This window comes from Lonchura striata, chromosome 19 (genome assembly GCF_050655825.1).
Source record: "Lonchura striata isolate lonStrDom1 chromosome 19, ASM5065582v1, whole genome shotgun sequence".
Classification (NCBI taxonomy): Eukaryota; Metazoa; Chordata; class Aves; order Passeriformes; family Estrildidae; genus Lonchura; species Lonchura striata.
In genome coordinates this window covers 9,644,119-9,657,009 of record NC_140721.1, presented here as the reverse complement: position 1 = coordinate 9,657,009, position 12,891 = coordinate 9,644,119, and the positions used below count along the sequence as shown (strand labels likewise).

The 12,891-nt window shown below is 46.1% G+C and overlaps 1 protein-coding gene across 8 annotated transcripts in view; it reads right to left on the bottom strand.

Annotated features, from left to right (window-relative positions):
• Positions 1 to 12,891, bottom strand: part of AUTS2 (activator of transcription and developmental regulator AUTS2) — a 771,159-nt gene that overhangs the window by 596,523 nt on the left and 161,745 nt on the right. Inside the window, exon 1 of one of the 8 annotated variants that reach the window (XM_085557100.1) lies at positions 7,538 to 12,623. The exons of the other annotated variants lie outside the window; for them this stretch is intronic. Coding sequence (XP_085413226.1) covers positions 7,538 to 7,825 — 288 coding nt within the window. The 5' untranslated portion in view covers positions 7,826 to 12,623. Of the gene's footprint in view, positions 1 to 7,537; positions 12,624 to 12,891 lie in introns of those variants that run through there. 8 annotated transcript variants of the gene reach the window in all.

Here is a 12,891-nt window from a genome sequence, read left to right as displayed (position 1 = left end):
AGGAAAGTATGACTTAGTTTGGTCACAGGCTGATTTGATGGCCAGTGGGGTGTGAGCCAGCAGTGCCCTGCAGCCAGCAGGAACATCCCTGTCCTGGGGCTCCAGGCCCAGCATTGCCCATGGGGCCATCAGGGGATTGTCCTGCTCTACCCTGGGCTGGGGCAGTTTGGGCAGCACAGTGTGAAAAGGACATTAAACCATTAGAGAGCATCCAAAGGAGGCCACGAGGATGGGGAAGGGTCTGGAAGGGAAGCCGTGTGTGGAGCAGCTGAGGGCACTGGAATGTTCAGCTGGATCAGACCCCATTGTCCTTCAACAGCCTCAGGAGGGGCAGAGGAGGGCAGGTACAGATCTCCTCACTCTCATGACCAGAAATGGGGCCAGGGAATGGCTGGAGCTGGGCTAAGGCAGGTTTAGGTTGGATCTGAGGAAAAGATTCTTCTCCCAGAGGGAATGGGCACAGCCCTGAGGCTGCCAGAGCTCCAGGGATGCTCAGGCTGGGATTGCTGGGGTGTCTGTGCAGGGCCCTGATGGGTCCCTTTCAACTCAGCATATTCCATGATTATGTGGCCAGAATACAGAGATCCTACATAATAAATATCACCTGAAAAAAAAAAAAAAACATTTCCTTGAGAGGTCTCTGACTTTAGTACTAGAGGGTCCTTAAGATATTCCTGGAGCTGGAAGTGGCACAGCTTCCTTGCAGTGCCAGCTCTGGTTGGCTGTAAAGGGGATGGAGTTCAGCTACAACAGGATTAAAACACAGCATTGGGGTAACCATGTGACCCATCTGCTCTGGATTTCTTCACTTGGTGTGCAGCAAATCCACCACACTCTCTCACAGAGGTGTCGAGAAGGAAAACTGCACCTCCTGGAATGAGTGTGCACATCCCCCTGCACCTTCCTGGCTGCAGGCACACAGAGCAGCACCCCAGGCAGGTACCTGCCCAGCATCCTCCTGCTGGCCCTGCAAAACCAGCTGAGCTCCAGACAGAGACATCTTGCCCCTGCCAGCCCTGTGTGAGGGCTCACACAGCACCCTGCAGCAGCCCCCTCCTCATCCCTTCTGACATCTCTGCAGCCCTCCCACTGCCAGCAGCAAGATCAAGCACAGGGACACAAATTATGCACAGAGCAGCTCATGCAGCTGTGGTGATGTTAAAGAACAGCTCAGAGCACAGAGCTGCACAGCTGTGGGCAAAGGCAGCTCCCATCACCTGAACTATGGGCAAGCAACTTCCAAACCAGTGCCAGCTACCAATGAAGATGTAAAAACAAGGCTGCTTTGTGAATTAAAGCACTCTTGTCAGGAAAGGCTTGCCAAGTGACTTGGAACAACTCCTCTTCATGCCAACTCCCCCTCTGCACCCATCTGAAAGGAAACTGTTCTCATTCATGCTGGTATATTGTGATTTATGTGTGGGCCAGGCTGCACCACCACAGCTTATTCTGACGCTCCTACTTGAGTCCAACTTTTTAGATGATGTCCAACTTTTTAGATGTTTTAAGTCACCTAATGCATAATATGTTTAAAAAGAAATCTGAATCTTTATTGCAGTTATTTCTGAAATACTCCATGGCAATGTTTATCTGTCCCTGAAACAGTGTCAGAGGAGACGCTGTGGTAGGTTCAGCAGGAACAAAAGACAGTCCTACTGCTGGCTGAATCTGCTCCCTGCAATTCCTGCTGGCTGCTATTTGTCAGACAACAATAACAAGCTATGATTTTTGAAGCAAAATGCGCTGGTATTTGAATGAGTAATATCCAACTATTCAGTCAAGGGAGGGCACATTCTTTGCGTTCGTATAATATTTCACAAATCCCCCAAAGTGCAGCAGCACACAAGGATGTGGTTTGTTTCTCTTTCAAACAGTCATCTGCAAGCAATTTCATTCAGTTAAATATCAGAATTAAATTTTAGCCATAGTAGTGCTTCTGTGCAAAGGAAATGATGTTTTAAATAGGCATGCAGATGTGGTCCTGCAGACTGGGGCTTAAAACAGAGTAAATAACTGAAGGGTAGAAGCACTTACTCCTGAATTGCTATTCCCAGCTCCAGAATAAAAGTTCTATATATGACATAACTAAACCACAGAACCAAACTGTTATGCAATAAGTTTTGTTAGTCCCAGAGAAAAGATGATCAAATAAGAAATACAGTTTCAAATTCAAAAGTTTTTTTTATTTTTTTAATTCCTACTATTTTCTTTGTTTAGATGAGCCCAAATAATGCTGTGATAATAAAAGTATTCTGTGCTACCCCATGTCTGAGACAGAAACAGTCAATAGCACTCAACAACAGGCACAGAAGAAAGGCTTCCTAAATTTGGGTTAGTACAGATCTGATGCAGCTACCCATGACTTGCCAGGGAAAACTGTGTTCTTTACCAAAATCTCCCACTGCTAGGTGTTCCTCTGAATGGGGCAAGCTCAGGCCAAGCTGCCTGGAACATGCAGGACTGGCTCTGACTACCAGGGACAGTTGCCTACTTTTCAACACAATTTTTGCATGCAGTCACATCCACCTCAGGATGCCTGTCTCAGAGACAAATACTTTACCTTTTTTCTCTTTAAAATCTTTTCTAGATGAATACAAGATAATCTCCATTCCCCATGAAGTATCAGTGAGTGGCCAACAAGTGTGGAGGTAACCACTTCCCACATGGAAACACTCAGAGAATTTAAGTAGAGAAATGGCCAGAGAAAAGACAAATGCCTCCTATAACCAGCGCTCAACCCAACAAACTAAGACTGTCAAGACTGACAAACCCAGACCCATGATTTTAGAGAATGAGGTTCAAGTCAGGCCAAAAGCTCAATCACGTCTGTGTTTTCTAGCTCTCAGTCAAGTCACTGGTGCCCAGAGTTAAAATCTGGTCTGGGGTGGAAAGCTTCTGTATTCTCTTTGTGCTTCTGCAATAGCTACTTTGGGGTGGGGAATGACTTCAACAATTTCATTTTAATATTTTGCTGGGGTTATTGTTTCTTTTTTCCTAATACAGAATGGCAATGTTTTGGCATGTCAGAAAAAAAAAATTAAAAAAAGAACAAGATCATTCCCTCTTCATTCCAGTCCTGTGTCTGGCTTGAGGAGGAGGAGGTCTGCTTGTCACGGGGGAATGTCTCTGAAAGAAAACAACTTCTGGGACAAGGTCTATGTGTCCCATACCAGGACTATGCTAACAGGCAGGATTCAGCTTGATTTCACCTGGAAAATGAAAAGCACTCTGTAGCTCTTAAATATTTTATTATTGAAAAGGGAACATTTCCAACTGAGAGCTTTGTTTACAGCTTGGCAGAGTGAATGGAAAATATCACATGTTGATATTTGCATTTATCACCTCTGAGCACTGGGAATGGGTAACCCCATGCACAGAGACTAAACAGTGGCAGCAGCCAATAGGCAGCCAAGCACCCCCTCGAATTCAAGCCAGTATCTTTTCAAACCCATTCAATTCACTAAATTTAAATGCACCGATACCTTTAAATCAGAAACAAACTCTCCAGTGTTCTGGGAGTGAAACAGCACTAAACTATGTGGTAATGCCAGGGAAAGAAATACCTCCCTCTCTATAATAAGCCCACAGGAGACCACAGCCCCTCATACAACTATTTGCTACTGAGGGATTATTGCTGAATTATTTCTCAAAAAGAGTCTAATAAAATTTGAGTAAAACCAGAACCATTCCTGCTGTTGTTATCAAAAGACTTGTCTGTACCTGCATAATAAACTCTTTTACAGGGAAAGAAAATGAGAGCATTAAAATCTACTCTGATGAATGTCTTCCTAATGAAAGTAAAATATTTATCACTTAGCAATTCTTACTTATGGACCTTGAGTAAAATATTTTGGTGTTAGAGGCATAATGACCACAGAATTAAAATGTGTCTTTTCATCACAACATGGAAAATTAAAGAGTTTTTTTTAAATTAAGGCCCAAACTAAAACAAACCTTGTGACAATGAACAGCATTTCTGTGCTCCACTAATTCCAAACACTGCTTGACAGATCAAATTAGTGTATGCTAGGGGCTAAATATGAATGCCATGGTTCTGGGCCTTTAAAAGAATGATTTCTATTAAAGCACCACGTGAATTAGCCCTATTCTATATAGCAAAAACAGGCATGTGAGTGCCCTAATTGCAGGTGATTTAAAAGTCCAGGGACAAAAATGCCATGTAATTTTGTGGTACAGTGGCAGCTTCATAACCTGGAGCCTTCTGAGCTTGCCACCAGAAAGGTGGAGAGAAAAAATAAACAAACAAAAAAACTGTAAAAGAAAGGCTTAAGCCTATTTCCCAAGAGGAAATGCAGGCAGGCAGAGAACAGTGACATGTCCAATGTTACATGTACCATAGAATCATGGAATATCCTGACTGGAAGGGACCCCCAAAGGTCATCCTGTCCCACTCCTGGCCCTGCACAGACACCCCAACAATCCCAGCCTGGGAGCTCCTGGAGCTCTGGCAGCCTCGGGGCCGTGCCCATTCCCTGGGCAGCCTGGGCAGTGCCAGCACCCTCTGGGGGAAGAGCCTTGTGCTCATGTTCAGTATGGTTACTGTGAAAGAGCCAGGAACTGAATTTAAGTATTGACCCACTCTTAACTCTCCTGTTTTCTGATCCATAACCATTGCTCACCTTCCTTTATGTCTCAGATTGAGGGTGTAGCTGGTGCTGTGTGTTCTATTTCCATCTGTCAGAGCTGGGGCAGTTCTCTGCTGTCCATGATGCAGTTTTTTTTAATCTCTCCCACAGCCAATCCTCTCTCCAGGAGATCTCTGCTGTTAATGGGCTATTAATTATTAATTATCTTCTGTTCATGGCCACTGAGTGTCCCTGCATGTCTGAGAAAATGCTCTGCCCAGGGGAGGAGCCAAACATTCCTACCTAGATCCAATCTGACCTGGGAACAGCACAGCAGCCTTTGCCCCCTGCATTCCCAGAGGAGCAGCTTTCTTCCCCCTGCATTCCCAGAGGAGCAGCTTTCTTCCCCCTGCATTCCCAGAGGAGCAGCTTCCTTCCCCCTGCATTCCCAGAGGAGCAGCTTCCTTCCCCCTGCATTCCCAGGGGAGCAGCTTCCTTCCCCCTGCATTCCCAGAGGAGCAGCTTTCTTCCCCTGCATTCCCAGAGGAGCAGCTTTCTTCCCCCTGCATTCCCAGAGGAGCCCAGGCCCATCTCCCCCAGCCCTGGAGCTCCAGAGGAAAACTCCCCCCTTGTGCAGGATCCTGCTCCAGCAGAAGCACAGCTGGCACTGCAGGAGGGCTGAGCCCCCCTGGGATGGGGCTGTGGCACCTCCCTGACACACAGCATCAGGGAATGTTCTCACTCTGGCAGTGGTTTGTTTCTCTTGTTCGTACTATTGCATTTGTATTTTTACATTTCCTAATAAAGAACTGTTATTCCTATTCCCATATCTTTGCCTGAGAGCCCCTTAATTTGAAAATTACAATAATTCACAGGGAGGGGGGTTACATTTTCCATTTCCTTCCTTAGCACACACCTGTCTCTCATACCAAGACACTTTAACTGCCAGCAGTGCTGAGTTCAGGTCCTTGGGCAGGCAGTGCCAGCCTGGGCTCTGCACCCCGGGGCTCACCCCAGCACCCTGGGGCTCCCTGCTGAAGGTGCTCTGAACCACCACAGCTCCACGTTCAGTCTGCTGGGCCCCCTCACGTCCCCAGCACCGAGCCCAGCCCTGGGTCAGCCAGGGCACATTCCCAGGGTGGGATCCTGGTGCAGGCGTGGTGGCTGCTCACTGGGAGCTGCTGGAGCTCACGGCTCAGTTCTGCTGCTCCGCTCTTACACCGACGCTCAGAGGCTCGCAGCATTTCCTGGGAGTTAAAAATGGATTTTACAGTGTTTCATTAAAAATAAATAACCTACTTAAGAGGGGAAAAAACCCAGTATTACCAAAGGTAAACACACCAGGAGTCTCAACTAATGTTGACACAGCACAAAACACATATCAAATATTTGTCAATGAACTTTTTAATGCAATTTACAGGAACTTGTGTCTGTGTTTTTTTAATATTTTGACACTTTGTCGTAATTTATTCCTTTCCCAAAGCAGACTCTGCTTTTAGCTGACAACTACCTTTTCTTTAATTTAAACCACACTATTAATGTAGTACATTTCCAAAAATATTTCTGAAAGCATGTTATCCCTGGCATTTAACCACCAGCTTGTCATACGGCTGAGCCCTCTAACCTTGGCACTGCAAGAGTAGACTTTAAGTAACCACTAGCTTTAAAGAGGAGGGGGAAAGGGCAGGTTTTTGGATGACAGAAAGATGGCATTTTTACAGTGACAAAGATTTATTGTATTTAAATTGCTCAGCTAAACTACTCCAGTGTAATGACTGAAGTTCAGATGGGTATCCTGTATTTAAATGCACAGATACACTGCAGGGCAGCTACTTCTGGATGGTTTTGATGGGGTAATTTTCAATAAAAAGTAAGATTTCAAGGAAGAACCTTAAGGAGTCAATTGGCTCGATGTTTAAAATCCAACTGGTATTTCAGTGCCCTGCCAGCTCCTCTGATGTGTTAACTGGCTCTGGATATGGGGCTAAGTCTTAATGCAGCAAACACCTTAAATATCTAAATTAAATGCTCCAGCCATAGCAGAGATCTGTGCATGAGAACAAGTTCAGCTGAGTTCCTGAGGGAAGGGAAAAAAAACCCTGCAAGAGAATGGAGTTGTCTGTAACAGCTGACAGAAGTTCAGATGCAGCTAGTCAAGTGCAGCCAGTTATGATTCAGTTGTATAATAGCATTTGCACTGACAGACAAGACAATCTTTCTTACAACTGTCTGTAGCTTTTTGGCTTGAAGAATCTTGATGTTCTTATAAATTGCAACTTCCCATCACATTCAAAATGTCTATATATTTTTACAGGACACAAGGCATTTGTATGGCATCTGTTACAAAATATATATTCCTACTGCCTAGAAAATGCATTTCAAGTCTTCATACATTAAGTCTGATTTATTCAAGCTCATGGAAAAACTATTTTGAGCAATCTGTCTGGAACACAGGATGCATGAAGAACTGGGGTGCCAGAGACTGGCTTCTGGTTCTCTGCCCCTTGGCACCAGCACAGAGAAAAGTTACTTTGACCTGAAACTAATGTAAATTGAAAGCGCTGCAACCTGAACTACTCCAAGAATGCAATTCTTATCCCATTTACCTGACATCATTAATCTGTGCAGCACTGATCATCAGTCAGTTATCTCAGTTCACTGCAGTTGCCAGAGAGCATCCCTGTTCATGGAGATGTTACTGTTTTCAGCACAGAGGTTGAGTTTTTGATTAGATCATCTAGAGAAACTATTTGCAGCTAATCTCCAGCTGACAGAGGCTGTTCCCAGGGCTGGCAGAGTGCACTAACACTCCCAGGAACACGTGCTCCTTATCCAAGCGTTTTCCATGGCATTTCCTGACCACCCTGCAGTGCTGCCAGCACCACACACTGAGGAAAATGTCCCAGAATTCAGAGGCTGAAACAGAGGTACCAAAGCCCAAAGATACACACCTTCAGAGAAGTTTTGTGGTTTGGTATTTCACAATTCCCATGGGCTCCAGTGACAGCCTGCTGTGCCTCAGAGCCCAGGCTGGAGGAGCAGGGATGGAGCACAAATCTGCATTGAGGGACAACAATTGCACTGAGAAACCTGAGAATGACACAGACACAGCAAAAAGCAGTCACAAAAGCACAGCACTGCATTGTCCCAACCTTCCTATCCTGAGCACTCTCACCAGGTGACTGCAGAGCCCTGGAGATGGCACAGGGCACCACCAGACTATTGCTTCTACCTCCCATTGTGCCCCTTGCCCAGATGCTTGTAGATCCCTTCCAAATATCCAGGAGTCATGGATAAGATCTTTTGCATTTCTGTTGAGAGATTTCATGCCTACTCATACATTGTCTTCATTATTACCATCATAATTTTTATTAACAATACAGACACTCATAGCTTCACACTTTCAGAGTCACAGAATATCATCGGTTGGAAGGGGCCCACAAGGATCAAGTCCAATTCTTAAGTCATTGGCTCACAGAGGGATCAAACTCACACCCTTGGTGTTATTGGCACCTTGGTTTTGTTTCCTTTAATCTCTTTGCACCCTACTCGTGATCCTTCCTTCCAGAGCACCAAGAAAAATCTGTCTGCAAAAAACATACTCAGATTGTAGGAGAGAGCAAGCAGGTCCCTGCCATGGGACTCTGCTGCCCCACACACCTTCATTCACAAAAACACAAGGTTAATGAAGTTGGAAAAGACCTTTGAGATCATCAAGTCCAAGCTATGACCCAACACCACATTATCAACGTGACCATGGCACTGAGTGCCACACCCAGTCCTTTTATAACACCTCCAGGGACAGTGACTCTACCACCTCCCTGGGCAGCCCTTCCAATGCCCAATCATCGTTTTTGTTTAGATTTTCCCCCTAATGTCCATCCTAAACTTCCCCTGGTGCAGCTTAAGGCTGATTTCTCTTGTCCTGTCACTGTTCCCTGGGAGCAGAGCCTGACCCCCCTGGCTGCACCCTTTTGTCAGAGAGTTGCAGAGAGTGATGAGGTCTCCCTGAGCCTCCTCTTCTCCAGGATAAACAACCCCAGCTCCCTCAGCCCCTCCTCACAGGACTTGTGTTCCAGACCTGTCACCAGCCTTGCTGCCCTTCTCTGGATGCATTTGGGATCTCACTGCTGAGCCTCCAGCCCAGCACACAGCCAGCCACTGAGGCACGGGCAGTGTCCCCCTTCCCTGGCACAGCAGCAGGAAAGGCAGGCAGCACCCTCTATTCCTACAAGAGCAGCAGCTTCACGGTGCCAGGGTGTGGCACAGCAGCTGGGCTGCCTCAGTCTGTGCAGGGGGACAGGAGCTGCTGACACTCGGGTGGGCAGGCTGCAGGGCCAGCACAGTGCCCCAAACACGCCATCCCTGTCAGCCCTGGCACGCGTGGGCAGGAGTTGCACTGCAGATCCCTGCTGGCAGCAGAAAGCTCCAAGCAGGAACACTCCTTCCACACAGATCCCTCTGCAGCTGGAGCAGACACTGCCAGGCACACAGCACGCAGCCCTTTGCGTGTCACTGTCCCAGGGAACTCTTTTCATCCAGAAACCAAAGCTCAGGCTTTCCTCCTCAGAAACCACAGCCCACACTCGCTTGGTTTTTTAATAGAAAACACCAGACTGTGGAAATATGAAATACAGACATTTTAATTCACCCTTATCAATTTGTGGCAGAGCTCATAAAGTGTGTCTAGAGAGCATCAGCAAGTCAGCCAAACCGTGTGGGAGCTAGAACAGGGAGAGGGACCCACTCTGGGATACCTTGCTCAGACAATGTGTTTTACAGGAGGAAATGTAACGGGCCTCACGTCATCAATAACATTTAACTGGGACTGCTATTGCACAAAAGACTTCTGTAAAAATCTCTCTTGATTTTGGACTTGGAGCAAACCATTACCTGCTTCCAAGAGACTTCAGTATAACAATATTCTGTTACACTGTGGTGGAGTAAAAGCTGGGAATGGTATCAGCACTCAGGACATGCAGTGACAAGTCTCAGTAAAAAATAAGCCCCAGCCCCATGCCAGCAAAGCAGTTTGAGGTTTGATGATGCAGAGCCAAGCTGAGCAGTGCAAAGAAAACAAACCTCTGCTATGAGGGTTGTTCTGTCCCCTGCCCTGTGCAGGACTTCAGCCATCAGCTTCAGCAGGGAAACCAAAACAGCCTCTGCCAGAGAGCTGCACTAGAAATACCTGCCACTTTCAAATTCGACTGCTATTTATTAATATATCATTTTTCATATCTGGATTTTTGACTTCAAGAGGTATCAACAACAAGCACATATGTATTCTTAAAAGTCACTATTCAACATGACATAAACATATGCCTGAATGTGTTACTGGTTCTGTCTTGATCGATTTCTGACTGACAGCAATAAATTTACCCTTTAAATAGAAATTTAACAACAACAATAATAAACCACAGCATGGATTTAAGTGGTCACTAAATCAAACATTCAGGGCAGACATTGTCAGGCAATATCCCCTTACACAAAACCTATGTTTGGGAGTTGACAAAAGCCCTACTCATACTAATATAACACAGTTTATTTTCCAAATCAGACCTCAAATGTGCAACCTTGCATGAAATCACCCTCAGAAACCAGAGAGGTTCTTCTGTGACAGACCACAAGACATAATAAATGAAATATTAATAATCAGCCTGCAAGGAACAGTATCTATGTCATCCAGTGCAGTTATTTCTCCTTTAAAGTATAATAAAACTGCATAGATTTGTGATGTTATCCTTGGATTGCACACACTTCCTAGGGCACAGATGGTGGGAGCAGAGTTAGTGCTCACCTGCAGGAAGGTGCCAGCAATTCCTTCCTGGAGCCTTTAAACAGAGAGGGTGAACCAGTTTCTCTCATTAAACCAAAGCTGTACATGGGAGCATTTCCTCCAGCTGCCTGCCCACACTGGGAACACTGCTTGAACTCCAAAGCAAAGCCTTGGTGAGATTCCCTTCTTTGCCAAAGGATAATTTTTGTTAACACCAACACCTCCAGAAGGATGGAGCTGCTTCCTGCTCAGCGCCATGTGTTGTCACACCAGGGAATGTGGGTGCAGCTGAGAGCTGGGAAAAGAATTCAGAAAACAGAGAGAACACAGCTTCTATGTTGCATTTTAATTGCAATATTTGGCATAACTCATGTCATTTGGGGCCTGTAGACATGAATTGTTGCACAGCTGCAGTGAGAGACAGAAGAAACAATCACCATGTTGGAGTATGGAAACATTTTATGAGATAAAGAACACAGCCAAACCTTCCTTTCACCAAATACAGAAACCAGAAGTTTTTAATAGAATTCTAGGCACTTCTTTGAGTAACTCAGATAAGTTGCAAGCCCCAGACCGCATTTATGTGTTTATCTAGAGATAAGTAGAGCACTGAAAGATGAGATTAATTTTTCATCCTGAAATATGAAACTTTCCTCAGATTTCCTTCAGAGGAGAATGGAGCGAGCAGGATGGAGCATAGAGGGTGGCTGTGACTCTGCAAGAGCCTTCTGGTGGACAATGGCTTATGAAAAGCCTCAAAGCCATGACAAGAGGCTTCTGTGGGGTCTGATCCCTCTTTGACTCCTCCAGTTACAAGCAGAGATGCTGGTAAAACCATCACCCCTTTCAACTTTATCCCAACCTGCTGCAGCTCCAAGCACTTGGATCCTCTCACTACCTCTAAAGGAAGCCAAAAGGAGTAATTAACTTGGATGGATCCAAAACCCAGATCTATCAGCTCTGAGTCCTTTCCAGACAGTCCTAACCCTGAACAAACCTCAGCCAGGCTGGCACAGGGCACGGCTGGTGCAAACACAGACCCAGCCCAGGGGAACTCCCCAGCTGAAATCACTGCTCAGCTCAGCTCTGCAGGTCTGTGCAGCAGATCCAAGGATCAAATGCTGCTGAAAACCCACAGAAGAGTTTGTCACCCAAGTAAAATCAAACACAGCCACCGCTGTTTTGGAGGATGCACCCAGAGCAATGCTGGAATATGGGACTGACACACTGTAGTGACTTGAATCTCCTTGCAGATGCTTTCCCTGCCTCCCCAGCCACATGCAACAGGATCAAATAGGATGCCTAGCAGAACACAGGGGCTCTTGAACAATTCTGATGCTCTAAAATATGCGAGAGGGAGAGGGAGTAAGAGAACAAACATTTAATTTCCTTGTAAAACAGATGACTGCATTGTAATTTACTAGCAGCTGCTGGCAACAAACACCATCCTCTCATATTCCTATTAGCCAAGCTACAGCTGATTTATTAAAGGCTCAGATACATCAAAACAAATGACTGTAACATCATTTATATTACTATTTACAGCTTCTTAATAGGGTTACACGAAGGGGCAATGCAGCACAAACTGGAATCTGTTTACAAGTCTGTCAAGCAGCAGCAGAGCATCTCTCTGTTGCTCTCTCTCTAGCACTGAGCTCCCCTGTATCATTTCCAATGATTACCTGTGTTCCTGGGAGGCTCAGGTGTGCAGGAAATTGCTGGTGGCAAAGCAAGCAAGTCTTCCCAAAATGCACAAATACTCAGTGGGCTACTGCTAGTCATATAATGCTGATTTTAAAAAAGAACCCCACAACAACAAACCAAAACACAAGAAAAACCCAAACCAAGCCTCTGCCCAGCTGTGAGACTCGATCAAATATTGCTGCCCAGTAAGGAATCAATGTTATCACTCCTGTGCAGAGCATGCTGCTCCCAGAGCTGCTCCTGGAGCCACAGGCAGCACATTTGCAGACAGGCTGTGTCAAACACAGCCAGGAATCAATATCATGCCCAGGACTGAGCTGGGCCAGTTTTTCAGAGCTGTCTCTGCTGGGCTGCCTAAGGTGTCCCCACAGCCAGAGATTCCTCAGCTCTTTGCTCATGACAGGCAGTGAATGATGTGCCCATTACAGAGCAGCAGCAGTTCCAGGGCCTGTAGGGTTGCCATGGGCACAGCAATGCCATCCCAGCTCTCTCATGGGATCACAGAATATTAAAGGGTTGGAATGGACCTTAAAGATCTTCTAATCCCAAACCCCATGCCATGGGAGGGACACCTCCCACTGGAGCAGGCTGCTCAAAGCCTCATCCAGCCTAGCTTTGAGCACTGCCAGGTTGGGACATCCACAGCCTCCCTGGGATACCTGTGCCAGAGTCTCACCACCTCACAGGGAAGAATTTCTTCCTAATACCTGACCTGAATTTCCCCTCTTTTACTTGGTACCCATTCCCCCTTGTCCTGTCACTCCAGTTCCTGATGCAAAGTCCCTCTCTGGCTTCCCTGTAGCCCCTTCAGGCCCTGGAGGTGCT